The sequence below is a fragment of the Phoenix dactylifera genome, unplaced genomic scaffold, assembly GCF_009389715.1.
Source record: "Phoenix dactylifera cultivar Barhee BC4 unplaced genomic scaffold, palm_55x_up_171113_PBpolish2nd_filt_p 000356F, whole genome shotgun sequence".
Lineage (NCBI taxonomy): Eukaryota > Viridiplantae > Streptophyta > Magnoliopsida > Arecales > Arecaceae > Phoenix > Phoenix dactylifera.
Window position 1 is genome coordinate 41,262 of NW_024067814.1, and position 26,858 is coordinate 68,119.

The 26,858-nt window shown below is 37.1% G+C and overlaps 1 protein-coding gene across 1 annotated transcript; it reads right to left on the reverse strand.

Annotated features, from left to right (window-relative positions):
• Nucleotides 1-1,297: 1,297 nt before the first annotated feature.
• On the reverse strand, nucleotides 1,298-26,858 carry LOC103720910 (very-long-chain aldehyde decarbonylase GL1-10-like). Its single transcript, XM_039118473.1, has 5 exons — nucleotides 26,184-26,858; nucleotides 25,733-26,055; nucleotides 3,001-3,148; nucleotides 2,880-2,912; nucleotides 1,298-1,725 (listed from the first exon to the last, which is right to left on the reverse strand). Exons 1-5 carry the CDS (start codon nucleotides 26,511-26,513, stop codon nucleotides 1,657-1,659), a joined length of 903 nt encoding a protein of 300 aa, XP_038974401.1. The 5' UTR covers nucleotides 26,514-26,858; the 3' UTR covers nucleotides 1,298-1,656.

The following is a 26,858-nucleotide window of genomic DNA, read 5'->3' on the forward strand; positions in this document are numbered from 1 at the left end:
CATTAGAGGGTCAACAAGGATTGTCAAGCTCATTTTTTAGGCTTGTGTTCAGCTCGATTCCACATTTAACTTGAAATGTGCTCAAAATAAGCAAGTCTAATCTTAATTTTCAAGCTTGAAATTAATTTCAAACCAAGCTTTATGAGACTCGTGCACGATCATCCTTAGCTCACGTACTTCCACATCCTATGAGATTTCTCAACTCCTCAATCCACCACTTGTGACAACCCAACCTGAGATCAACTGACCCTCTTCTTCTTTGCCCCAACAGGATGGGGATGGCCTTAGAGTTTAATTTAGTTTTTCTTACACACACACACACACACACACACACACACACACACACACAGACATACATACATACATATGTTGTAGCAAAGTTTTCCAGACAGCTCAAACCATGTTCAACCAGGCAGTTAAAATGATTGGAGCACTTGGGTTGCTTGGTCAAATGGACTAATATTATTTCTAGATTTTTGATCTAGCATGATCCACAAAGATTGGCGAGTGATGAATTAGTTGGGTTTTGTATAAGACACTAAAATACTGCTCATATATCTATCACTTATTTGAAACCTAAATAAGGGCAGGATTATTTTCAACCAAAACCAATTGAGTTGGGTTATATTTTCAAGTGCTATGTAGCCTAGAAGTACTTGGATCAATAACATTTCCCATACAAACCATAAAGTCAATTCTTCCCATTGCTGAATGCTGAGCCATCAACTTAGTAAGGCCATGGATCTTATATTAAAATAAATTATCAATATGTTATAGTCCTCTCAAGTTGAGCCCAAGGAACTTCATCGTTATTGAGTTTAATCATGTTGCGTAACGATAGTAATAGCAAGCATCTTGTCAAGAATGACCAGCAACTACATATATGATAACCCTTCGAGCCTTATCTACAAAACAAACCTACTCAAAAGTTAGCCTTAATCTAGTACATTATAGCTTTTACTAACTTATCTTTGAAAAACTATCATGATAGTTTCATAATATAGATCATTTGCACTGGTGAATAATTGGTAGACTGACTACCTTGCTAGCGAAGTCTTTTAAGAGTAGGATATTTCTAACAAACTCTTGATTCAAAATATATAGCCATGATTTGTTTATTCAATTCATATTAGGGCCGGCCCAATTCTTAGGCAACTGAGGCGGTCGCCTAAGGCCCCAGTCCAAAGAAGACCCACCGCAGAAGAAACCTCAAAGGCAAAATAAAAAGAAAAAAGATCCTCCTTAGTGAGTTCGCCTTAGGCCTGCCCACTACAGAAAAGGCCTCAAAGACAAAACGAAAAGAAAAAATAAACTCTCTTAGTGAATTCGTCTTAGGCCCCTAAATGCATTCAGCCACTCCTGATTCATATATATAACCATGAATTGCTTAAAATGGTTAAGTAGCTCTTACCACCAGGATAGAGGAAAAGACCGAACATTGTGCACCACTCACATAATCTCATTATGAGAGCTTATTCTACATAATCTAGAAGTGCGGTGGAGCTTCCATTAAATAACGTTATATAAGCACGTGCTCAACTTTCTCCATGAATGGAGAAAGATGGCTTGGTATCCTGGTAATGCGAACGACGTCTTCATCCATAAGCACACATGGAAAAGGATTGTTGCGATGCATGTAACTTCCATAGGCAATGCTTATTCATACTTGACCAATGGAGCATTCACTTCTTCATTTAGGTCATTTGTTTTCCATATCTCCCTCAACTGTTCAAGATGAAACAAAATTAGGTTAAAAGTAAAATGAAAATAAGGATGCAACTTTTGAGAAAATGCTAAAAAGAAGTTAAATTACTAATTTAGGGCTTATTTGGCGCTATTGTTTTTGGATTTTTGTTTCCCTACTGATAACAAGATGTCACACGGAGGTTGATGCTGAAAATAGCATTTGCACAAAAATTCTGCTTTCTTCTGCTCTTATTTCACCTTTTTTTTTTTTTTTTTTTGGAAGTAATGTAACTTCTCTTTCTAAAGCTAAAAAGTTTTTTGAAATAATTAGTAAAAATAAAATGGTCTCATCACATGAGTTGTTCGGTGTGGTTCATTTTTCTCGTTGGGTTTTTCAAAACACAAATAGAAAACAAGAGCAATGATAAAAGGGCAATTTGTGATTTCACAGCACTTATCGCTGTTTCAAGATTACAAGTTAAAAAGTATGAAACATGTATTTTTATTATGTACTAGGAAGAGGTTTCAGGTTCTGACTTTAAAGGTGCATTCTCAATCATAACTATCAGAAAAAAAAAGAAAAGTAAAGACTTTTGAAGTCTCCGTATGGAAAAGCCGCTGGTGCTAACTCAAACAACGATGATAAAATATGGAGAATTAGCATCAAGTAAACAAATGGCATTAATTTTACCAAAAAAAAAACAAATGGTATTAAGATGTTGAGCAATAGGGTAATAAAAATTCATTTCAATTAGATACAACTAGACTACTAATTTGCGTTTAACCTATAACAGTGCACCTGTAATAACAGTTACAATTTTAAACATCCAATCTATGATATATAATAATATTAATTTAGCATCATTGGTTGAATGTAATTTCTTGGTATCAAAATCATGAGGCTTAATTTATTATGATTAGAAGCAAACATTTTACGTTCAGTGAAAGTTACCATGTTGTTCAACTCTATCAATTGACTTATCTTTTACTATACCAACAAAATATGAAATTTTTTTCTTGAAGATAAATATGGAAGGAACCAATCAATCAAATACTATTAAAAAATTCTCTTTTAGATACCTCCTCAACTTTTATACTTGTAATTATACCAAGGTATCTAAGATATAAAAATTTTATGGTATCTGCTCACTCTAGATCGATAGTTGGCCAAAGGAAAAAGGACAGGGAATTACCTTTGCAAGGTGTTCTTTCTGATATCTGTATCCCTGATATGGATAAGGAGAAACATTAATATACTTAGAGATATGCAAACTAAAAAGCACCAACAAACTCGTAGAATAGTAACAAATTAACCTTGTCTGTTCCATAGATATAGTCACAGTAGGTAAAAACTGATGCGAAGTTACTATGGCTTTGCCCTCCAACATAATGATGGTAATCATGGTACTCAGCTCCTCCATAGAAAGGGATATATTTTGTAGGAGTTTGGGGGAAGTCGTAGCTGTGTTCAACATGAACATGTTAGTCAAGAAGGTAAAGCATGCATTTAGTTTAAAATTAAATAAAAAGTTACACTTCACCCATTTGCCACGAGTGGAGGCATTAATTATATTTGATTTTAACTTTCGGGCCTCCGTGTGGTAAAGAGGATTTTGTCCAACTACAAGTAATTTTTATTATTTAACCTATTCTCCAACTTGCATCAGTTAAGTTTTACCCAAAATTACTTTTATATTATTAAATATTAAATTCATTAACTGATGCTCCTTTATCTTTCCCTCTTGCCTCCAATTCAGGTTCTGATTTTCCATCTTTTAGCACCAGTTAGTGACCAATATGAGAGAGGAAATCAAAATCCTACAACATTTTTTTTTCTTTTTGTTGTATTATTATGATTGCTATTGTTGTCGTCGAATCCAGATCGAGGTGCAAATGCACCTCGGATGACCTTGCAGTCGGCTGGAGGCGAGCTTAGTAGGCTGGTTGAGGTGTCGGGCACTCATTTCCTCCACTGAGTGACTTGCAAGAAGTCCACTTGCTTGAGAGTTTTCGGCGAAGAACCTCCTATACCTAAGTCAAAATAATAAGGCAACAATGTGGAAGGAAGAGATCTCAGCAGAGGATGGCCTCTCTGAGTGATAGTGAGTGCTTACTATGCGTGTACCTCAAGTCTCCTAGGTTTCTCCTTTATATAGGAGAGTCAGTACTGTCATTACCTGGGCCGACATGCTGTACAATGATGCCAGGTAGTGGCCGATGATATATCCATGGCGTGGGGGTCAGTTGCATAGGCAGAGTGCGACACAGTTCTAATGCGGGATGTGGGGTTGCCACAACTGCAGACTACTAGGGCTGTCGGTTGTTAGGGTTATTAGCTGTGTTAGACCCGTGCTGATGGTTCTCCTCGGTTGGAGCTAAAGTCATTTACCTTAGTTTATGTTCGAGGTCAGGGGGTCAGTTTGGTTTGAGATTGAGGTATCCCATATTTCTTCCATCATTTGCCCCCACTTCTATGGCTGAACTATATTCTGGTTTGGGTGATGGAAATCGAGTAAAAACCTCGATTGACGGCAAGACCTTCGTTAGGGGCATTAAGTGCACCAATCAGTTTTTTTGAAGCGTCACTGAATCCAGGCCATCTCGAGACATCATTATTGCAGGGTGACTCTGAGATACCTTTAATGCGGTGATCTAGCGCGTTGCCTTCGTCGCATCCTGGGTGACACATGGCTCGATCCGCTCGGGTAGTTGGATTGGCAAGTTGCGGAGGCCAGCGAGTGGGACCTTCATGCCGAGGCGAGGGTTGCGGAAGTGATTGAAGAGTACTGTACTTTGAAAGAGTTCTGAGAGGAGGCCTTAGAGAATGCGGCTGACGCGTTTGGGAAGAGCTTCGAGGCATGCTGAGCTCAAGCTTAATGGCTTTTCCCAAAGAAGGACTTCTCCATCCTTGACACGACGGCGAGGTCGGTGACGACAGCGACGAAAGCGATGACCCCAAAGTCCGCGGAGATGTTAAAGTCAATGGCGGTGGCGGCAATAGTGGAGGATTCGAGGGTTAGGGGCAATGAAGCTGATCCCGGGGGATGCCCTCCTTTTCCAAGATCTTGGCTTTGACATTACAGATCGCGTCTGAGGACCCAATCCCCCAGACAACAGCTACGCCAAGTGGGGCTCTCCTCGAAGAGCTACAACTTTTCAACTGAAGGAAGCTGAGTACCTCAGTAGCGGTGTGGGCGGTGAAGGCGAGGAATGAAGACCTTTACCTCATCGCTTTTGTTGTTTTCTTTTCATTTGGGTGAACCAAGTTTAATATACTCTTCTTTTTGTTTGGCCTCTATCGAGGTCAGTGTAAAAATTTACAACTTTATTAAAAAGAAAGAGTTTCTCTAGTACCTGACTTCGGTCTTGGTTTGTGTCGTGTTGTTGTTTGCTCTTTGTATGAGTTTGCACTAGGCCTCGCCTTTCACTATAGCTCTTTTTGCGCAATTTCTGTTGAGATTAATGCATGTACCAAAAGATAATATGAATAAAGAACGTTTTGAAGTACTTGACTTCGATTTTTATTTGCTATCATTTATTTCTTTATTCAAGTTTAGGTTGTCTTACGAACCCTCCTGCTCATAGAGCTTTAGCTTGTCTTGGGCTCTTCGACTAATTTTTCCAAAATCCAGCTCCCAAGGAGTTTTGCTTGATTACGGTTCTCATGCTCAGGCCATTCTCGACCTGAAGAGGTCGGACGATATGCCAAGCCTTTAGCCTAGCGGCCGGTTTTTCTACTCAGGCCATTCTCGATCTGAAGAGGTCAGGTGCCATGCCAAGCCTTCGGTGCGGTTGCCAGTTCTCCTGCTCAGGCCATTCTTGATCTGAAGATGTTGGTTGGCACACCAAGCCATCGGCATGGTGGCCGTTTCTTCTGCTTGGGCCATTCTCAATCTGAAGAGGTTGGTTGGAATGCCAAGCCTTCAATGCTGTGGTCGGTTCTCCTGCTTGAGCCATTCTTGACTGAAAGAGGTCGATTGGCATGCCAAGCCTTCGACATGGCGGCCGATTTTCATCTCGGAAGTATGCTCCTTTAGGCATCCCCGACGTTGGCTCTTAGCGAAAATTCAAGTGGGCTCGGTCTTTTCGTCTCCGGAGCATATGTTTAGAGGCATCTCTAGGGTTGGCTACTGAGAGAAAATCCAAGTGAGCTTAGTCTTCTTATCTTCAGAGTATACTTTTGAAGGCATCTTTGGAGTTGGCTACCTAGAAAAATTTTGAGTAGGCTCGATCTTATCATCTCTGGAATATTCTCCCAGAGGCATCTATGGGGTTGGCTATCTAGAAAAAATCTGAGTGGGCTCAGTCTTCTCATATTTGAAGTTTGCTCCTGGAGGCATCTTTAGCTTTGGCTACCACGAGAAAATTTGAGTGGTCTTAATCTTCTCGTCTTCAGAGTATGCTTTTGATAGTATCTCTAGGATTGGGTACATAGAGAAAATTTGAGTGGACTCAGTCTTTTTGTATCCAAAGCATGCTCCCAAAGGCATCTCTAGGGTTAACTACCCAGAGAAAATTCGAGTGGGCTCGGTCTTCTCATCTCTGGAGTACGATCTTGGAGGCATCTCTCGAGTTGGCTAACTAGAGAAAATCTGAGTGGGCTCAGTGTTCTCATCTTCGGATTGGGATCTTGGAGGAATCCCAAGCTAGCTTAGTTTAGGAAGTCCCCAGACATCTGTGGGGCGTCTCCTTTATTAGAGTTCAGATTTTTCGAGAGTGTCTCAAGTAGAATATGCTTGTCATGATCGTCTGGTCTAAAAGACAAAAAAAAAAAGAAAATTTTTATTGACAATGAGTTAGGACTACGATGAACCTTATTGACAACAGGCATGAAGGTTGTCGTGGCTCCAAGCCCGCGATATCAGGGTACAATTGTAACAACCCAAGACCTCACACAAAATGGCTAGCGAGAAGGTGTTTTTTTGGATTTCTTAGTCCTATATAAATACTCAAGATCTCCTTGATGAATAATCGATGTTGGACTAAACATACGCCGCATAGGTCTATACTCCTCCGTTCATGCCCTGATGTCCTTGTTAGGATAAGAATTCAAAACTATTCAAATTTAATCACAAGCACTACGATCGGCCCATGACTAACCTTTGTGAACCCTTGTTGCAGTATCCCCTTGTCCATATAGGCTATGGGCCCAGTTTGCTGTAATACCATTTGTAACAATCTAGGTCCTCATCTAAAATGGCTAGTCAGAAGGTATTTTTTGGAATCCTTAGTCCTATATAAGTACTCAAGATCTCCTCGGCAAAAAACTGATGTGGGACTAAACACACGCCCGCACGGGTCCTCATAGCCATCGAGGTCTCTATCTCGTACACCGAAAGCCTTCAGTTGCCGGGTTCCAAGATCCGGTATAGAGCCCCTCGTGCTCGATTTTGTTACTTGAGGTGGAGAATTCATACCGAAGGGCGCACTTCGTGATTACTTCACTAGGGCTGGTAAGCGTCGCACTGACCCTTCTGCCCCCCGAACTTTATGACCGTTCCATGCGCATGACTTGTGGCCGCTCCGTGGTCTTCCTATTGAGGGGCTCGATTGTCCGAGGCACTACTAGCAATGGTGTTGATCATGCCGGTCATCGGATAGTTGTCGATTTGCTCTAGAGGTGGTGGATCAAAGGCCGGAGCGGGCGCTCCTTGGTCCATTGGGCGTGCACATACCGGTCTAGCTGCCCAAACTAGATGAGTGCTTCAATTTGTCCTTGAGCTAAGCACACTCTTCGATGTCAAGGCCGCTATCTCAATGGAAACGATAGTAATTCTTCTCATCCCTTTTGGTCACTGGGCCCTTCATCAGATGCAGGGTATGCAGGTAGCTCGACCCTCAATCTCTATGAGGATGTGGGCCCTTAGGGCGGTGAGAGGAGTATACCTCTCAAACTTTTGAGGAGGACTCTTAGGTTGTCGCAGGCCACTCTCATGCTGAGTGAGATACTCCTTGGCTCTCTTCACTCCTTGCATCCTCTCTTGCTTTTCTGGGGCAGGCTCCCGCCAACGGACTTATGGCGGGAGGCAAGAGGCCATGGTTTCCTTGATGTGAGCATATTTGTCGGCATGCGCCAACATTTCGGCAAAGTCATTGGAGAAGCACTTTTCTAGATAGAAGAGGAAGCTTGATGGCCGCAGGCCACTCTTCATTGCAGACATTGCTATCGATTGGTCCAGGTTACGGACCTTCAACGTCGCTGCATTGAAGTGGGTGACATATTTCTTGAGAGATTTCCTCTCTCACTAGTTGATGTTGAGTAGTGAGTCCGAGCCGCGACATCGTGTTTGGCTAGAACCAAAGTGTGCCGCGAAGAGATGGGCGAGCTACCTGAAGGAGTAGATGGATTCGGGCCGAAGCCCTGAGAACCTTAAAAAGAATGGTGTTGGTGGCTCCATGCAGCATCATGAGAACCTTGAAGCTCTCAAGGTAATCCAAGGGGTCCAAGGTGCCGTCGTATGGCTCTACTTGTGGCATCTTGAACTGAGAAAAGATTGGTTCCTCCATGATCTTCCAAAAAGGGGGGCTCCGAGGAGAAGTTGAGGTCATTGCTAGCCCTCAGAGCCTGTCCTTTGAGAGCATGAATTTGCCAGCCCATTTCTCGATTCTTCTATCGAGGTCGGCTTTTCGCTGGGGCAGGGGCTCCATGAGGCAAATAGATGAGCTGAGCAAGCTAGTTGAGGCATCGGACATTGGTCTCCTCGACTGGGTGTTCTGCAAGAAGTCCTGTTGTGAGAAAGTTTTTGGCGGAGGACCTCCGATGCCTAAGTCAGAATAACAAAGCAATAATGTAGAAGGGAGAGATCTCAGTGGAAGGTGGTCTCTATGAGTGATAATGAGTGCCTATTATAAACGTACCTCAAGACCCCCGGGGTTGCCCCCTTTATATAGGAGAGCTAGTCTTGTCGTTACCTAGGCCAACATGACGTGCAATGATACCAGGTAGCGACCAGTTGTATAGCCGCAGTGTGGGAGTCAGTCTGCGTAGGCAGAGCGCAGAACAAGTTTGACGCAAGATGTGGGGTTGCCACGACTGCAGACAGCCAAAGCTGTCAGTTGTTAGGGCTATCAGCCTTGGCTAACGCATGCTGATGGTTCTTCTCGACTAGCGACTCCTCGGTTGGAGCTAAAGTCGTTCATCTCGATTCATGTCCAAGGATAGAATGGTCGATCTGGCCTAAGATTGAGGTGTCCCATATTTTTCCCATCAACTATGTTATCATCCTTATTGTCCTCTATGTTGTTGCCCTTTGTGACATTCTATTTTCACGTGGACCTATGTATTCAATTTCTAGTTGAGGTGGTGTTAGGTTGGCTTTTCTTGATTAAGGTTGGAAACTTAGTTTCTATAATTATTTTTTTATGAATAAAAGATTTTGTTCATTTTTTTTCAAATAAAAATATCTAGCTTGCTTCAAAATTCATGTGCATAGCATGTGCCCAATACTAACATACTGTAGCCATTACTAAACATGCTAAGAAAGACATGCCAAACTAACAAAAGTTCATGCCAACAAAATTCATTTTGGAGCAACCCAAAACTAAAAGAGTATCAATTCTTTCGGAGTTCAATGCTCCTTTACAGCTATTATTAGTAGCTTGGCCAGCTTAACTCATTCTTTGCTAATTTCTCATTGTGAATGCATTATCGATGAAATAATGATCTTCATGCATTTGGTCCTTTAAAATTTCATTTTTGTTAACTATATATTCTTTTTTTAAGAAACAACAAATTTTGAAATCAATGTAAGAATAGTTTTCCTTAGATCTCCACCACCCTTGAGAGCCCAAATAAAACTAAATGCAATTCACTACTAATAATTTTCTTTGATGGAGATCCTTTTTTTCACATAAAATACCATGCATGAAATGATATAATTACAATATATAGCCTGGTAAATACATTTATCGATGGGGATGTTGATGAGTCAGTTGAGGTTGATTCAGCTATATTCAAATCCAAGTTTAAATTACATTTGCGAGGCCCCAAGATGAATCAAGGTTAACTAATTTTATAACACTGTACCCATATTTAATAATTCGGTACGTGTTACCATTGGATTTATCTTGGGTCCTTTTAGACCTGTGTTGCTCCTAATAAAGGTGAGGGATCGCTCATTTGACCTACCCATAAGAGGAAGGGAACAAGGATCCCTACACTTGGACAGGAGAGACACAAGGGTATTGCCTTAGTTGAAACCTTTTTTGGATTTTTGTTATTTTTTTATATTTTTATTTTTTTTTTTCTTATGTAAGTCAAAGCATAGATGTTGAGCATTAGTATGGAAGACGAAACTCCTATGAACATCCCAAAATCTTGTCAATTAAGCAGGAAAATTTCTCATTCATAAGATGATCCTCTACCTGACTAGACCTTTCTTGGAAGACAAATGCTTAAACAACATAGAAATCTGTATATATAAAAAAAAGAATTACACAGTCGATATCTCACTTAAAGCCAATACTTGAAATGAGAAAGAGAAGGTCATACATTAGCTATGTGACATTTTTGTCCTAGATTCTATATTATTTTAACATTTTTGTTAGATTTCAATAGACAGATACTATTGTATGTCTTATCTGTGATTGACATTTACCTAGCCTGCTATTCAAAGAAAGCTTTGTTTTTTTTTAATAAAAAAAAAACACAGAGGAAGCTCCCTCCCTCCCTTGTGCAGATGGTGGATGAATATTTGCTAAGGAACACACACACACACATATTTCATTTCATATGCTGGATTTCAACCATACAACAGTCTACACCCAAACCACATTTGTTGAGGCTCAGCCAATAAAGAAAGAAACTTTTTTTGCTCAATACTCCAAGCTATATTGTTTGAGAGGAAGAATTATTTAATAAACTCAAATTAAATTCAAATACCAAGCTACATTTTCATTCAGTGAGTTAAGAAGTTATGCTTTTTGTTTTTTTCTTTTTTCTTTTTAAGAAAAAGGCAAGTCCAACCACAAACTAACAAGGAGATGAATTAGATCCGGATTTCAGAAAAGCGTGCCTCACTAGTATAAATAGAGGTATTGTACTGCAAATTTAATATGTTGTTTGGAAGAAAATAAAATAGGTTTTACCCTGATTTCTACCTAATTTCTTTTGTCAATAAAAGAAGAATTTTGCTTGTAAACGAGGACTCAAACCTCACTTGGATATATATAGAATCCATGTAATAGTTCTGGAGTCCGTAATGAAACTAAAGGGCTAAGGGCACTGTTTTCAAAATCCTCTAATTTTATTATTATTATTTGAGAGATACAGGATAAGTGGATTTAAAGGATTACTCTCTTCTCTCGGGTCATATCAAATCAGTATTAGAGCCTAAGATCCTACCTCTATAGAGCCCTTTTTAAGGTCTAGACTTGCAAGTAGCACAAGTAGATCAGAGGATGACTTTTGGTGTGCACAAGACCTCAAAAGATAAAGACAAGAATCTTGTTGCTTTTACCTTAGTAGATGACAACGTAAAATGATGCCTCATCCAACTGAAGGAGAAGATTGCGTAACTCACTAAGCTTATATTTCGACTGATGTCTTCAACTCAAATATGAGCAGCTATATCACAAAGTTGTCTTGACCATTTCAAAACAATGATTACTCGTTTAATACTTGAACATGATGGAGTTGTCAACATGGTGAAAGTGGACAACTAGTTGGATCAACTAGAGACACGTTTCATCATAGATGGTTATATCAGTATCTAGAGGGTAGTTTTTGCTCGCTTAAAGTTTTGCTGCCCGCCTTACCTAGTGAAAATTTTACATGAGAAAGAATTATATTTCTAATATACTATGGAGAAAATTTAAGAGGATCAAGAAGCAATTCTATCCAATCGGCCATAAAAAGATCAATGCGAGTTTAAGTAATACTACTTTTGACAGAAACATGATTAATCTATCCATGACTGAATTACTGAGTTCTATAAGCAAGATATCTTTCTAAGAATCTCCATTAACGAACATGCAATTTTTATAATGTATATTAAAGGCTTTCATGAGAACATCCGATGGGAGCTGAAGTTTTTCAAAATTGAGGACATCAACGAAGTTAGCATGAAGGCCATGGGATCAAGTAGAAGAACATACCGAGGCATGGAAGCAAGCATGATAAGTCAAAGAACTAGGATAGAAGTATTGAAAATTATAATAGAAAGGAGTGTAAAAAATTAGCAATATTAGCCAAAAAAATATTATGATCATTGTGAGATCAATAGTCATAAAAAATAAAAGATTTGGAGTTTCATGTAGAGATGCGCCTAAAGGGGAAAAACAATAATTAAGGAAGATTTCAAGTGAAGGAAGATGTCAACTGAAGTTGAGGAGCTGCTTGGACTCGAGCAAGCAAATTATAAACTGAGTGTGATGGAAAAAAATCCTAAGACAATAATTGGAGCAAAGATAAGGCACAAAAAGAACCTAAAGATCTAAGTGAAGTAGAACATCATTGAACTATAGCCAACCTTGGAAGATAATAAATACCTCATCGTCGAAAGTTAGATTTAGAAGCTGGAGCTATAGACTACCCCTCGTCCATGTCCCTATTTTCTCAACTGGATCAAGAAGAATGTTAAGCTGAAGTTCATCGAGCAGTGTATCTGAAAGTTTATATTTTCTAAGAAATACATAGTCAGATTATCCTTCGAAATCCATACTTGCGGGATTAAGATGTAGTTTCCTATAGGCGACAAAGGAAATACTATGAAGAACGGAAAGAATTCCTAATCAATATTGCCAAAACACAAGGAAACATTGATCTTATTATTACTAGGGATGCAAAAAGGCTAGTCAATACCTACAAGAATTTTGTTCAATTGATGTTGAAAGAGTTAGAAAAAGGATGAATTCATTAATAAATTAGGAAGCTAAGAGCTTTAGCCATAGAATGGCAAAGTAGGCATTTCTCATCTCCAACTTTAATTTTTCAATAGCTAAATTTTCTAAATAAAGGAGCCTTGATCTACAAGAATCACCTCACATCTTGTATATCGATTTAGCTACTTTGGATAGGTTTTGAGGATGATAGTGTTATTTTGATGATTAACAAGCAATTCTCTAGAGTATGCTATAAGTTAAAATTGATACTTCATTTATAAGTTCATTGCTCTCAGTACATTTGCTTAATTGGAAATATATATATGGTCTTGTTCATTTGGATGAAACTAACCTTGAGAATGCAGCAAAGTGTGGATTGAGTCGACCCATAGGTTGATTGGGTCGACCCCCGGCACATCAAGAAATCATTTGGCACACTTCTGCAAAAATGGCACAGATGAACAGTGAGTTGGGTCGACCCAAGGAAAACATGAGTCGACCCAAACATCAAGATCCTCAAACAACTCAGAAAATGGTTCTCTGGATTTACTGAGAGGGTCGACCCAAGAAGAAGTTGAGTCGACCCAAGTAAGCCTTGAGTCGACCCAAAGAAAGGTTGAGTCGACCCAAATGAAGAAAGGCTGAAATTCAAGATTCTGAATTTTCTGAAAGTTGGGTCGACCCAAGAAAAGTTTGAGCTGACCCAAGGTTGAGTCAACCCAAAGAAAGGTTGGGTCGACCCAAGGGAAGGAAGGCTGAATTTCAAGTTTCTGTGTTTTCTGAGAGGGTCGACCCAAGGAATGTTTGAGTCGACCCAAGTGAAGGTTGGGTCGACCCAAGGACAGGTTGAGCCGACCCAAACACGGGCTGAACATAACGGCTAGTTGTGCAGAAATGCTTTTTGGACTCCCAACGGCTATAAACGGCTAGTTTCTTCAATCCAACGGTCAGAAAGGACTATTTGGAGGTTGGAGAAGTATTTAAGAAGGAGTATTCATTAGAGGAAGCAAGCTTTTGGGGAAAATACATCAAGTGCATTCAAGAGAGAACCCTAGCAAGACAAGCTTCATCCAAGAGCTTCATTCAAGAATCAAAGAAAGGGATTGAGCAGATTCAAAGAGGCATTAAGAGCTCCTTCCCCCATTGAAGAGTGAAGCTTCCTTGACCAAGAAGAGCAAAGCGACTTCAAAGCGATAATTTCTTTCTAACTCTTCTTGTTGTTCATATTGCTTTATATGCTCATCTAGGAGTTTAAATCTTTTCTTTTCATTTGTATAAACACTTTGTAAAGGTTCGTTGGTAAGCCCGCAAAACCAACAAAGGTTCGTTGGTAAGCCCGCAAAACCAACAAAGGTTTTTGGTGAACCCGGAAAACCAAAGTTGTATAGGTTCGTTGGTGAGCCCGCAAAACCAACAAGGTTCTTGGTGAGCCCGAAAAACCAAGTGTAAAGGTTCGTTGGTGAGCCCGCAAAACCAACAAGGTTTTTGGTGAACTCGGAAAACCAAAGTTGTATAGGTTCGTTGGTGATCCCGTAAAACCAACAAGATTTTTGGATTGTGAGCACGGAAAACAATCCAACTGTAATCCGCAAGATTATAGTGAATTCCCAAGGGTACGCTTGGGGAGTGGACGTAGGTGCTAAGGAGAGCACCGAACCACTATATATTGGTGTGTTTGCATTGTGTTTGTGCTTTCATTTTCTCTTGCTTTATCTTCTCTTCTTGCATTAGATTAACTCACTTAAATAACCTAAGAGAGCATCCATCGCACTTAATTTAGAAAGTTTTAAAAGTACCAAAAATTTAGAAGAAACCAATTCACCCCCCCCCCCCTCTTGGATTGTCACCTTGGGCAACAAGTGGTATCAGAGCAAGGTGCTCTAATAGTACTCATTGATCTCACAATCAAGAGTTAAAGATCATGACAACCCAAGTGGGATATTTTATGAGTGAGGGACAATTAATTGATAGACCTCCACTATTTGATGGTATAAACTACACATATTGGAAAGCACGCATGCGCATTTTCATTCAAGCACATGACTACGATTTATGGAGTATCATAGTCAATGGGCTACACACAAACACTAATCATGATAAAGAAAGGGCTCAACAAAATGCAAAAGCCATGAATATTCTATATTGTGCATTGGATGATAGTGAACTTAATAGCATATCTTTTTGCATAACTGCTAAGGAAATATGGAATATGCTTGAAGTTAAATATGAATGCACTAAAGTTTCTAGTGAATTTGAAACTAGTTCCGAAGAAGAAGAGCATCAAACTGAAACTGAAAATCTATGCTTTGGAGCACATGAAGATGAGGTATGTACTCGAACACAAAGTGATTTCTCATTCAAAAATCAAGTACATACTGAAGCTCAATCTGATTTTACATTTGATGAACTTCATGATGCTTTTTCTGATTTATACTTAGAATATAAGAAGCTTAGTTTAAAGAATAAAAAGCTAAATCAGAAAAATCTATCTCTTGCTGAAAGCTATAATATAACTCAGAAAAATAATAAATTACTTTCAGAAGACAATGAAAGGCTAACTAAAGAAGTTGATAATTTGAAACCTACTGTTGAAAGATTCACTCTCAGCTCTGAAAAACTGAATTTAATGATAGAAAATTCAAGAGCTGTATATGACAAAGCTGGATTAGGATATCAACCTTGGTACACTCAAAAATCTTTTAAAAATATGTTTGTTAAAACAGTTTTTAATTATTCTAAAACAGATTCTTATAAACAAAAGCTAATTAAAATCTCTTCTGTTGTTCCTAAATCTATACATTACAAATTTGATAAACCAAAATGGGAGAAACAGAAAACTGGAAGTTTTCCTACTACTCATGTTCGATCTAAGTTTGTTAAATTCAACAAGAGGATACAGAAATACATCCCTTGTAATACTAAAATCTGTAAATTCATGGACAAAATAGCTATTAAGAAAATATGGGTTCCAAAAGGAACAATTATAGCTAACCTACAAGGACCCAAAAGAGCTTGGGTTCCTAAGTTGAAAATATGATTATTTTTCTGCAAGCATGTCTAGCTATCCAAGGTTCTAATGAAAGACGTTATCTAAACAATGGGTGCTCTAGACATGTGTTAAAGAATTGAATGTAACTAAGAAGAATGATTCAAATGAAAGAAAGAATGAAATAAGTAATTCTTACATCTTCTCGTGTTGAAATTACTTCATTAGTTGATTAAAACATAACTTGCAAGTATTAATCATTTTTGTGATATAAGTGATATTTTTTTTTTTATGAAAAGAAAATATATTCAAATCACTTCATTTTTATAGTATGCTCCACTTACTATTGGATAAGTTGCAAAATAGTTAATTAATTTATTAAAAAAATAACTCGATGAATTCTCTATATGCTTGATTAAGAATTTTTATCCCTGGCATTATTTTTTATTGATCATGAAAATGATAATGTGTACTTGGTATGCTTTTGAATATTTGCACTATGAATACCAAGATTAAAGAAACCATCCTTGGCACATAGAATCAACTCATGCTAGTATGTACTTACTCCCAAAAGATCTTGCCATAGGCCCACTTAGATTATCTACTTAAAGGTCAAAGTTTTGCTATGCATGCTAACTAAGGAAACAAACAAAAATCTTTTCTAAATCTAAAGATGTTGTTTTCATCTCTAAGTTTTCAAAAGCTTACGTTGGATTTATTCTTGGGAAATAAAACTGAAGTATTTTTCTGTATTTACTAAATCTTGTAAAAGTGTTTCAAATGATAAAGGTTTCCAAACTGTGAAGATAAAGAGTATCATGGTACAGTGTTGAAAACCAAAATCCTGATAAAGGTTATACAGAAAATAATATTAAATCCAACGATTTCAGCACCAAGGACACCATAAGTAAAATAGAGTTAATAGAATTCTTGAAGAAATGCAAAAGATAATTATGTATGATAGTCATCTACTTAAATAATTTTTTAAAAGACTATCATCACTGCGTGTCATACATATGATCTCTCTTAAATCTATTTTTTGATGAAAACTTCTTTTGATCTTCTGAAAAATAGAAAAAGAACTATTGCATATCTCTCATATTTTTCAGTCGTACATGTTATGCTTGATATGTTCCCATGAAAATAATGCCAAATCTGATAAAGATATTTCTATCCTTGGATATCATTCATCAAGCAATGCATATAGAACATTCATGAAAACTTCTAGTTGTAGAAGTATCAATTCACTTTATTCTTTATGAGACTAATGATTTATTATCAAAATACTAAAAACAAATTATATATATGTATATGGTTAATCTTTTACATATAACAATCTGAAAACATGTTAATAATTAGAACCAAATTGAGTTTTTCAGAAATGCACTTAATGAAGAAAAATTGATGACTACTAAAAGACTAAATCAAGAAAAGATAAAATAGATCTTGATGAGATTCTTGTATGATTAGAAGTAAAGATCACCATTATCATTTGCTTGCTTTATGAGCTTTATATGCTATCAAATGAATGTGTAGAACTCACCCCTATGTGGTTATTTCATTAAAAAGGAGATCTATGTAAAATAACCACCATACTTAAAAATACACATTACATATATGATAAAGCAATATGTGATTTGGTACAAGCATCAAAAGCATGATATATAAAAGCTTAAGTAACCTTTTTGATAGAAAGTAATAGTGATAAATCTATGCATCAAAAAGAAGAATTTGTAATATCTTATTTGCTCAAAGTATGCATTGATGACATCATTTTTGGGTTCTACTAATGAAGAATTATAATGAAGATTTTACTTAGCTCATGTAAGGTGAGTTTGAAATATGTGTGATGAATGAATTAACATCTTCTCTCAATCTCCAAATTAAGACAAACAAGAAAGGGGATCTTCATTGACCAACGGTAGTCCACAAGAAAATTCTTATAGAAGATTGGCATGAAGAAGGTACATCTATGACCCCATCTTGTAGAATTTGAAAAGGATGAGCAAAGTAGATCTATTGTTTAAAGCTGTATTGAAGCTTGATAGAATAATTATTTCATCTTACAGCTAATAGACCAGAATGTATGCTCATTATGTGCACTTGGGCAAGACTTCAATCTAACTTTAATGAATCTTATTTTATTGATAACAAATAAATCATAATCTGAATTTTTGATAGAAACAACTGATTAAGATAAAATTGATTAAAACTTAGCTAATATGTCTTATTGATAATTATCTTAAGGAAATAGAATCTAAGCTAAATTGATTCTGAAAATAAAAATTGACTTGACCTTGATAAATCTTTCCATTGCTCACATGCTTGTCATTGAACTATCTTGGTTAATGAAACTATCTCTTTAGTTCAAGTGATATGTGCTTGCTTATATTTAGGCAATCTCTTGAGTAAAGTGACTCAACAAGCAACTATTGTCATATCTTATATTGAGTCATCTAGTTTAAAACAAAGAATATGTTGGATGAATGTTTTGTATCTTGAAGAAACTAATGACTCTCCTTCAAGAAAGAAAAGGAGTTTGTTAATAATGCAGGATCCTTGAGCAAGAAAAATGAGAGATCTCAACTTGAAGGATATCTCCATATAAGGTACAATAAACATTCACATGCAAACAAGAGAGAGGACCTTCCTCAGCCAAAAGTTCATACATAAGAAATCTAGTAGGTATTTGACTGAAGAATGCAGAATGAAATGGTAATTCTAGATACTTCTTTCATAAATTAATTGAGCAAAGTCAATAACTTAAATCTTATTATGGCATGATTGAGGCCTTTAATTATTAATTTTTGATATCATGTCTATAATTGATTGACTTATACTTTTAGAGATTGTTTCATGGTTTGCCCAAACTAGAATATATCTTTGCATATGTCATAACCATGAAATACACAAGTTTATGCTTAAAATTTTGATCTAAAATAACTTGTGTGAAATTATGAATCCATGAACATAATGAAAATGTTGTTTGTATGATACACAAGATTAATTCCTCATTCTGCTCTTTCATGTAAATTACTTGAGAATAACAAAAAGAGAGAGAGATAAAGAAAAGAAAATAAATATTATTCAAGAGGTGTAGAATCTAAGCAAAGGCAAATACTCCAATCTTAAGGAAAAGTAAAACAAGCATAATATATTCGGGACATTTGGAAGGGATAAAATCCATAATTAATTACACTAAAACAGGAAGAATTCGAAGTAAACATTTTAACCCTTCTATATTGCTCATCATAGGGATGGTGCCAATGGGGAGGCTAGTGGTAGTACCCGGCACTATTTGACCCAACTATTCGGTGTAGGGCATATTAGGGACGGCACAAGAGGGAGGCTAGTGGTAGTACCTCGTGCCCCTTCCCAACTCCACCGGATAGGGAGCAAATAGAGTATAGAGCATAAGAAAGTAAAAATGAAAGACAAAGTAAATGAAAGTATATAAGAAGAATCAAGTCAAAATGGTTAATCACTTGAAAACATACTTTAAGGAATATATCAGTGCGAAATTATATTTAAATAGGGGGAGTTTATTTGGAAAGAACTGATTTTGATCCTTGACATTCTTGTTCTTAGTATTTTAATGCATGACTTAACACATGATATATTTTACTAAATAAAATGTTAATGTAAGAAAAACAGAATTAATTTTGATGCCTTGGTTGATTGCTCTGATACGCATCCGAAACATATCTTTTCTTATCATTAAAATGTACTAATATTGGTCTAAATGATGTGTCTTTCAATGATCTTGATTACAAGCAAACATTTTTAAATATATGATTATGTTTTGATATTTAAAAATTCATTGAGCTTCATGTATACATTGCTGAAAAACTGTGATTAAGAAATTGAATTCTATAAATACACGTACCTCAATGATCATCTATAAAAACTGTGATTTAGAAAATCTCTTTTGATATTCACTAATGAATCCTAATTGACTTGATCTTTAGAACTTAAATTGTGTGCCAATTCATATTTTTATGTATCAAATTGTGCTTATTTTCTAAAGGGATAAAGGAAAGTTTGTAAAAGAACTCTAAGATGTATCAAAAACTACATGAATTCACATTTTGGTACTTGTGCCCCAATGCTCTTTTTATCATAAAAGAACCTTGAAGTCATTAAAAGTTAATGATTCAACATGATGATATGACTTTCAAGTATATAAGTTTTGATCTTTCACTCTGAAAATTAATTAAAATTACTCTCCTGTTGATAAAATACTTAATAAATTGGGCAAAAGGTCTTAAACGAACAAGCTTTCATACTTAGTGAAGAGAGAGTAGATTTCCACTCATGTCCTTCCTTGAATATCATTCATGGTACTTCTTGAATTAACCTAAGGAAGATTCCACCTACACTTGATTAGAAAACTATCTTTGGAATCTACATTTAGAAATCACTTCTGGCTTACATCCTAAATATCTCATTCCTAAAGACAAACATATAGAAATAAGATAAGGGATCATGTGCAAAATGGAAACATATGTATTGAGCATATATGCACTGAAAAACAATTAGCCGATATATTCACAAAATCCTTGAGTGAAGATAGATTCTGCACGCTAAGGAGGAAATTAGGCATATGTGATCCTTTTTATTGAAGAAATATAAAAGGGAGCAAGTAGTCTCATGATACATTCCTCCAATTTCTAAAAATCCATGAAACATGAGTCAAAACTTGTTATCTATAGATTCCTTACTCATGTATCATTGTCCCATAAAGAGTTTATAAGGATTGGAAGCAAGGAAAACATTTTAGAAGCAAAACGAAAAAGAAAAATTCTGCACTTGGGTCAACCCAACCCAGAATAGGGTCGACCCAACGTTGAGTCGACCCAAGAAATTTCTTGAGTCGACCCAACGTCGGGACCCCACTGTTAAAAGGGGGACCCGTGAGCTATCTAGGGCACTGTTTACCCTTTGTCCTCTTCCGAAAACCCTATTTCCCACTCTCAATTAGAGTCTCCCTAGGCTGATCTTAGCATCTATATTTAGAGCCTAGGCTAGAAATCTAGTTCTCGTATGTATCTTGCTTTTTCCCTTATGAATCTTGTCTTTCCCTTATATCTTTAAATCTTGATTGTGGAACATTGTACTTTTCATCATTTTGAGCATTAATATATAAAAATGTTCCTATTTTGATCAATGAAGTCTGAAGTTTGTTCTTTATTGCATCTTTTCCCATATATATGTTTTTGATGATAACAAAAAGGGGGAGAAGAGAAGGAAAGAGTATATAAAGGAGAAGAGAAGAGGAAAGAGTATATAAAGGAGAAGAGAAGGAAAGAGTATATAAAGGGGGAGACGAAAAGATAGAGTATTCACTCTAAGAAAAGAAAGAGTATTACTTTTGTGAGAAAGAGTGAGTAAAGAAGTTATGAAAAGAAAAGAGAAATAAATGGGCAAACAAATTGAAAATCATATAAGAAAGCTTACATATCTAAGGGGGAGCAATTTGTAACAATGGAAAGAGTATATAAAGGAGAAGAGAAGGAAAGAGTATATAAAGGGGGAGACGAAAAGATAGAGTATTCACTCTAAGAAAAGAAAGAGTATTACTTTTGTGAGAAAGAGTGAGTAAAGAAGTTATGAAAAGAAAAGAGAAATAAATGGGCAAACAAATTGAAAATCATATAAGAAAGCTTACATATCTAAGGGGGAGCAATTTGTAACAATGAAAATCATCAAATCAAAAATTTCTATCATAATTCAGAATTTGGCACATATAAATTCAGAATTTGGCACGCTCCTTTCTCACCTCGATACATAAGCTGAAACTCTTATTTTATCTCAAATTTTTGAAGTTTCATTGCTAATGAATTATAAATGAAAGGGGGAGCCATTCAAAAAAATCAAATTGGCAAATTTTGAATGATATAGGGGGAGATTTCACTTATATATATGAAAAGCTGAAATTCTGAAATTCAATCCCTTTTATAAACTGATTTTAAAGACAAGTATCAATAGGCTTATACTCTTTATTTTGTAATCATCAAAAAGGGGGAGATTGAGGATGATAGTGTTATTTTGATGATTAACAAGCAATTCTCTAGAGTATGCTATAAGTTAAAATTGATACTTCATTTATAAGTTCATTGCTCTCAGTACATTTGCTTAATTGGAAATATATATGTGGTCTTGTTCATTTGGATGAAACTAACCTTGAGAATGCAGCAAAGTGTGGATTGAGTCGACCCATAGGTTGATTGGGTCGACCCCCGGCACATCAAGAAATCATTTGGCACACTTCTGCAAAAATGGCACAGATGAACAGTGAGTTGGGTCGACCCAAGGAAAACATGAGTCGACCCAAACATCAAGATCCTCAAACAACTCAGAAAATGGTTCTCTGGATTTACTGAGAGGGTCGACCCAAGAAGAAGTTGAGTCGACCCAAGTAAGCCTTGAGTCGACCCAAAGAAAGGTTGAGTCGACCCAAATGAAGAAAGGCTGAAATTCAAGATTCTGAATTTTCTGAAAGTTGGGTCGACCCAAGAAAAGTTTGAGCTGACCCAAGGTTGAGTCAACCCAAAGAAAGGTTGGGTCGACCCAAGGGAAGGAAGGCTGAATTTCAAGTTTCTGTGTTTTCTGAGAGGGTCGACCCAAGGAATGTTTGAGTCGACCCAAGTGAAGGTTGGGTCGACCCAAGGACAGGTTGAGCCGACCCAAACACGGGCTGAACATAACGGCTAGTTGTGCAGAAATGCTTTTTGGACTCCCAACAGCTATAAACGGCTAGTTTCTTCAATCCAACGGTCAGAAAGGACTATTTGGAGGTTGGAGAAGTATTTAAGAAGGAGTATTCATTAGAGGAAGCAAGCTTTTGGGGAAAATACATCAAGTGCATTCAAGAGAGAACCCTAGCAAGACAAGCTTCATCAAGAGCTTCATTCAAGAATCAAAGAAAGGGATTGAGCAGATTCAAAGAGGCATTAAGAGCTCCTTCCCCCATTGAAGAGTGAAGCTTCCTTGACGAAGAAGAGCAAAGCGACTTCAAAGCGATAATTTCTTTCTAACTCTTCTTGTTGTTCATATTGCTTTATATGCTCATCTAGGAGTTTAAATCTTTTCTTTTCATTTGTATAAACACTTTGTAAAGGTTCGTTGGTAAGCCCGCAAAACCAACAAAGGTTCGTTGGTAAGCCCGCAAAACCAACAAAGGTTTTTGGTGAACCCGGAAAACCAAAGTTGTATAGGTTCGTTGGTGAGCCCGCAAAACCAACAAGGTTCTTGGTGAGCCCGGAAAACCAAGTGTAAAGGTTCGTTGGTGAGCCCGCAAAACCAACAAGGTTTTTGGTGAACCCGGAAAACCAAAGTTGTATAGGTTCGTTGGTGATCCCGTAAAACCAACAAGGTTTTTGGATTGTGAGCCCGGAAAACAATCCAACTGTAATCCGCAAGATTATAGTGAATTCCCAAGGGTACGCTTGGGGAGTGGACGTAGGTGCTAAGGAGAGCACCGAACCACTATATATTGGTGTGTTTGCATTGTGTTTGTGCTTTCATTTTCTCTTGCTTTATCTTCTCTTCTTGCATTAGATTAACTCACTTAAATAACCTAAGAGAGCATCCATCGCACTTAATTTAGAAAGTTTTAAAAGTACCAAAAATTTAGAAGAAACCAATTCACCCCCCCCTCTTGGATTGTCACTTTGGGCAACAGGTTTGGATAGGATTTGAGAGCAAGATTTATTGTATCCAAGACTCAAAAGTGAACCAACATTTCAAGAAATCACAACTTTTTGATTCGAGAGAAATTTGGCATGATGATAGTAGGCAACATTGACTTAGTGCTCGACATTTAGACACCTCATGTCCTGTATTGACATTTCTAATTAGAAAATCATAATTAAAAATCATATATTGACATTTCTAATCTAAGAACCATAGCTAAAAATCAACCTTGGGCACATATTTAGGTATTATCAAGCCTAATATAATATTTAACCAAAAAAAATTATGAATCATATAGAATCAAAAATAACTAATTTAATAAATTATGTATATATATATATATATAGCTAAAAATCAACCTTGGGCACATATTTAGATATTATCAAGCCTAATATAATATTTAACCAAAAAAAATTATGAATCATATAGAATCAAAAATAACTAATTTAATAAATTATGTATGTATGTATGTATATATATATATATATATATATATATATATATATATATATATATATATATATAAGGATGCATTTACACAATATTGATGTACGCTCAGCATCTCATCTTTAAAAAGATTCCGCATCCCATATCGATCGATATTTGGATACGTGACAACCCTACGTGGGAAAGCATTGAAACTTTGGGCATTTGAAGCCGTGCAACTTTGTATCTTTAATTGATTGGATTTTTTTCGCACAGCTCTCAGTTTTGTATAGTCCTACCCTTGGATGGTTGACATTTTGACCTCATGTGGAGCGGTCAAATTCCAACTTTTTGCCGTGGTAAGTCCTCAACCTCATTCTGGGCCCACGTTTTTTTCCCAGAAAAAATAAATTGAGCACTGTCTGGTGCAGGTCAATTAAGTCACAGTGCACTTATTATTGATGATCAGTGGTCCCGCACAGATCTCAAAAGCCTTTAATCTTAAAATAAGTAACCAAATGGGCACACAATTTTAAATAAATAGAATCTTGCTGCTAATAACTAATAACTGATAGACATTTTAAATTGTAATCTTGGATATTGCATCATCTAAGTATTTATATTTTGATAATTAACATGCGAGTCGGTCCATAATTGGTCTATACATGAACCATTCATATGTTATTCTCGAGAATAGCTGAATATTCAAAACCATATTTTATTCACCATCCTTTATAGATTGCTTGACAAAATTCATGCATTTTTTAACGGACAAGGAACTACATATATATAAAACGTCTTATATACTATATTTTACATATAAAATAAGATGCACAGGAGAGGAGGGACAAGTTAAATATACAATTTTATATTTTACAATACTAAACATCAATACAATTATCGTGGTACAAATTAAAAAACACCGATTAATAGTGGCAAAGAACTATATATACATATACATATACATACATACATATATATATATATATATATATATATATATATATATATATATATATATATATATATATGCATGTATATATGCACTCACGCAAATACAGATATTTTTGATCGCCAATACTCTAAAATTATATTGAATTATAAATTTGGCTGTATATGTTATTTTTATGACCAAATTTTTACCTATATATTTTATTTTTAGATCTAATTGTACCTGAATATTTACTGTAGAGTATTTTTGCTGAATACTGAAGGACTAATTATGGGTTGATCTTCCTTCCTTTATCTAAAAAATTCTATAAAAATAAGATGAAAAGGTAGTATTTTCTAAATTGCTACAGTTTAATTATATCAAAGGTGACAGGATGATTGTTTTTTTTTTTCAGAGCATAGCATGTGGAAACAACTCAAGTAAATAGAGTGTAACTAAATATATCCGGAAGAAATCAAAATGAAGTTTCATTCTAAATTCTAAATTTTAAAAGACAGTCAACAATAGAAGTCCCTCATTACCGGACCGATGGATGATTTCTAGTATTTTCCTATAAAAGAAATCAAAACATTATATCTTAATACTCTAGATGACGAGGAATTCCGAACTTTAGGATTTGTGTTCGAGAGATGAACCCATTCGCGTAAACTATCACTAATCTCAACCTCGGGCATAAATGATAACTTGCTTCAATGGAAACTCTTGTTCCCACCGTGCAGTGGATCCAAACCACACCTTGACAAGCTCGCTACTCTTTTTTAGCGAACCTCAATCAAATTGACTAGAACCTTTGTACCATAAAAAAAAATAAAATAAAATAAAATTCTAACCTACTACCCGACTATAATATATATAGAGCCAAATTGATCTACATTTGAGTGGATCTCTCCTCAAATTCTGTCAAATCTAGATTGAACAATGGACATCTCATATTGATGATCTAAGTTGTTGAATATGATCTACTATTTTGAGATTTATGCTCCACAAACTATATGATTTGGTGGCGCACAACTCATGCATCAAGCAGATCAAAAATAAAAATTATATAACTTTTAGTATATAAATAGTTTAAAGATTATAGATCGCATCCGATGATTTAGATCATCGAAATAAAGGAAGAATGGAAGGATGTTGAGAGAGAAGAGATAGAGAGAGGTTTTAGTTACCCGCAGTGCGTCTCTATGGCCTCGACGTGGCGGAGGGCCATCCAGAGCCAGAAGGTGACGATGTGGCCGGGAACGATGGCGGGGCCGAGAAAGGCCGGGAATCCAAGGATGAGGACCTCGGCCCAGTGGGCGTAGGGCGCGGCGAACCCGATCGGCGCCGTGAACTCGTGGTGCACCCGGTGGATGTTCTCATACCCCCACTTGCCGTGCAGCCACCGGTGGATCCAGTAGTTGAAGTAGTCCTCCACTAGGAAGTACACCGCCAGCTGCGCCGCCACCTCCCACCCCGTCGGCAGCGGTAGCCCCGTCCTTATCCCCACCCCCTGTTTTTAAGTAAATAAATACATGTATAAAAGTACATAAATAAAGACAGAAAGATGCTTCCAACCTTCATGGAAAGAGGTACGTGGGAGGGTGTGGTCACTGGCAGGCGAAGTGACTAATTACATACCTTGATGGTTGGGTAGGAGAAGAGCTGGAGGGGGCCGACGGCGAGGATGAAAGTACGAACGACGTCCTTGTAGCACTGGAGGACGGTGGAGGCGGGGTGGCGGACCTTGGGCTGGAGCTTGTACTTGTCGATGGATTTGGGGCGGAAGAGCTCGACGAGGGCGACGGGGAGCGGCGCCAGGGAGTAGACCAGGATAAGGAAAGCAATGTTGTGGGCATAGAGCCAGAAGTCGTGCATGCCGGCGGAGTACCGGAACCACATCACCTCCGCTGCCGTCAAGTTCCTCCCCAGCGCCGCCTCGGCCTCGCCGATGCTCTGGAAGGGCAGCATTGCTAAAGCCCGAAACGGAGGCAGGAGAAGAAGATAGTTGTGACGGGACTTGCCGGAGAGAAAGTTGGAGAGCTATATAGAGGAAACGAAAAAATATATCATGCGTTATGCATGCGGTGCAGAGAACTACGACGCTTAATAAAACCTCATGGTTGCTTGGAAACTTATTTTGTTGTAATAAGATGAATATAAGTTATTTTAAAAACTGCTATTTCATATTAACGACGCATCGAAAATTAGTTCATGGGTCGGGAGTTGCTGTTTTGCTCCATGCTTTCCAAAAAAAAACAAAAAAGGCATCTGCTCAGGGCCTCGGGTTTTGGACTTGCACCCTGAAATGTGGGT

Coding starts and splice junctions, on each gene's coding strand:
- LOC103720910 (XM_039118473.1), bottom strand. CDS start 26,513: ATGCTGCCCTTCCAGAGCATCGGCGAGGCCGAGGCGGCGCTGGGGAGG. Junction 26,056..26,183: donor TCTCCTACCCAACCATCAAG/GTATGTAATTAG, acceptor ACTTAAAAACAG/GGGGTGGGGATAAGGACGGG. Junction 2,913..3,000: donor ATATCTATGGAACAGACAAG/GTTAATTTGTTA, acceptor TATCCATATCAG/GGATACAGATATCAGAAAGA.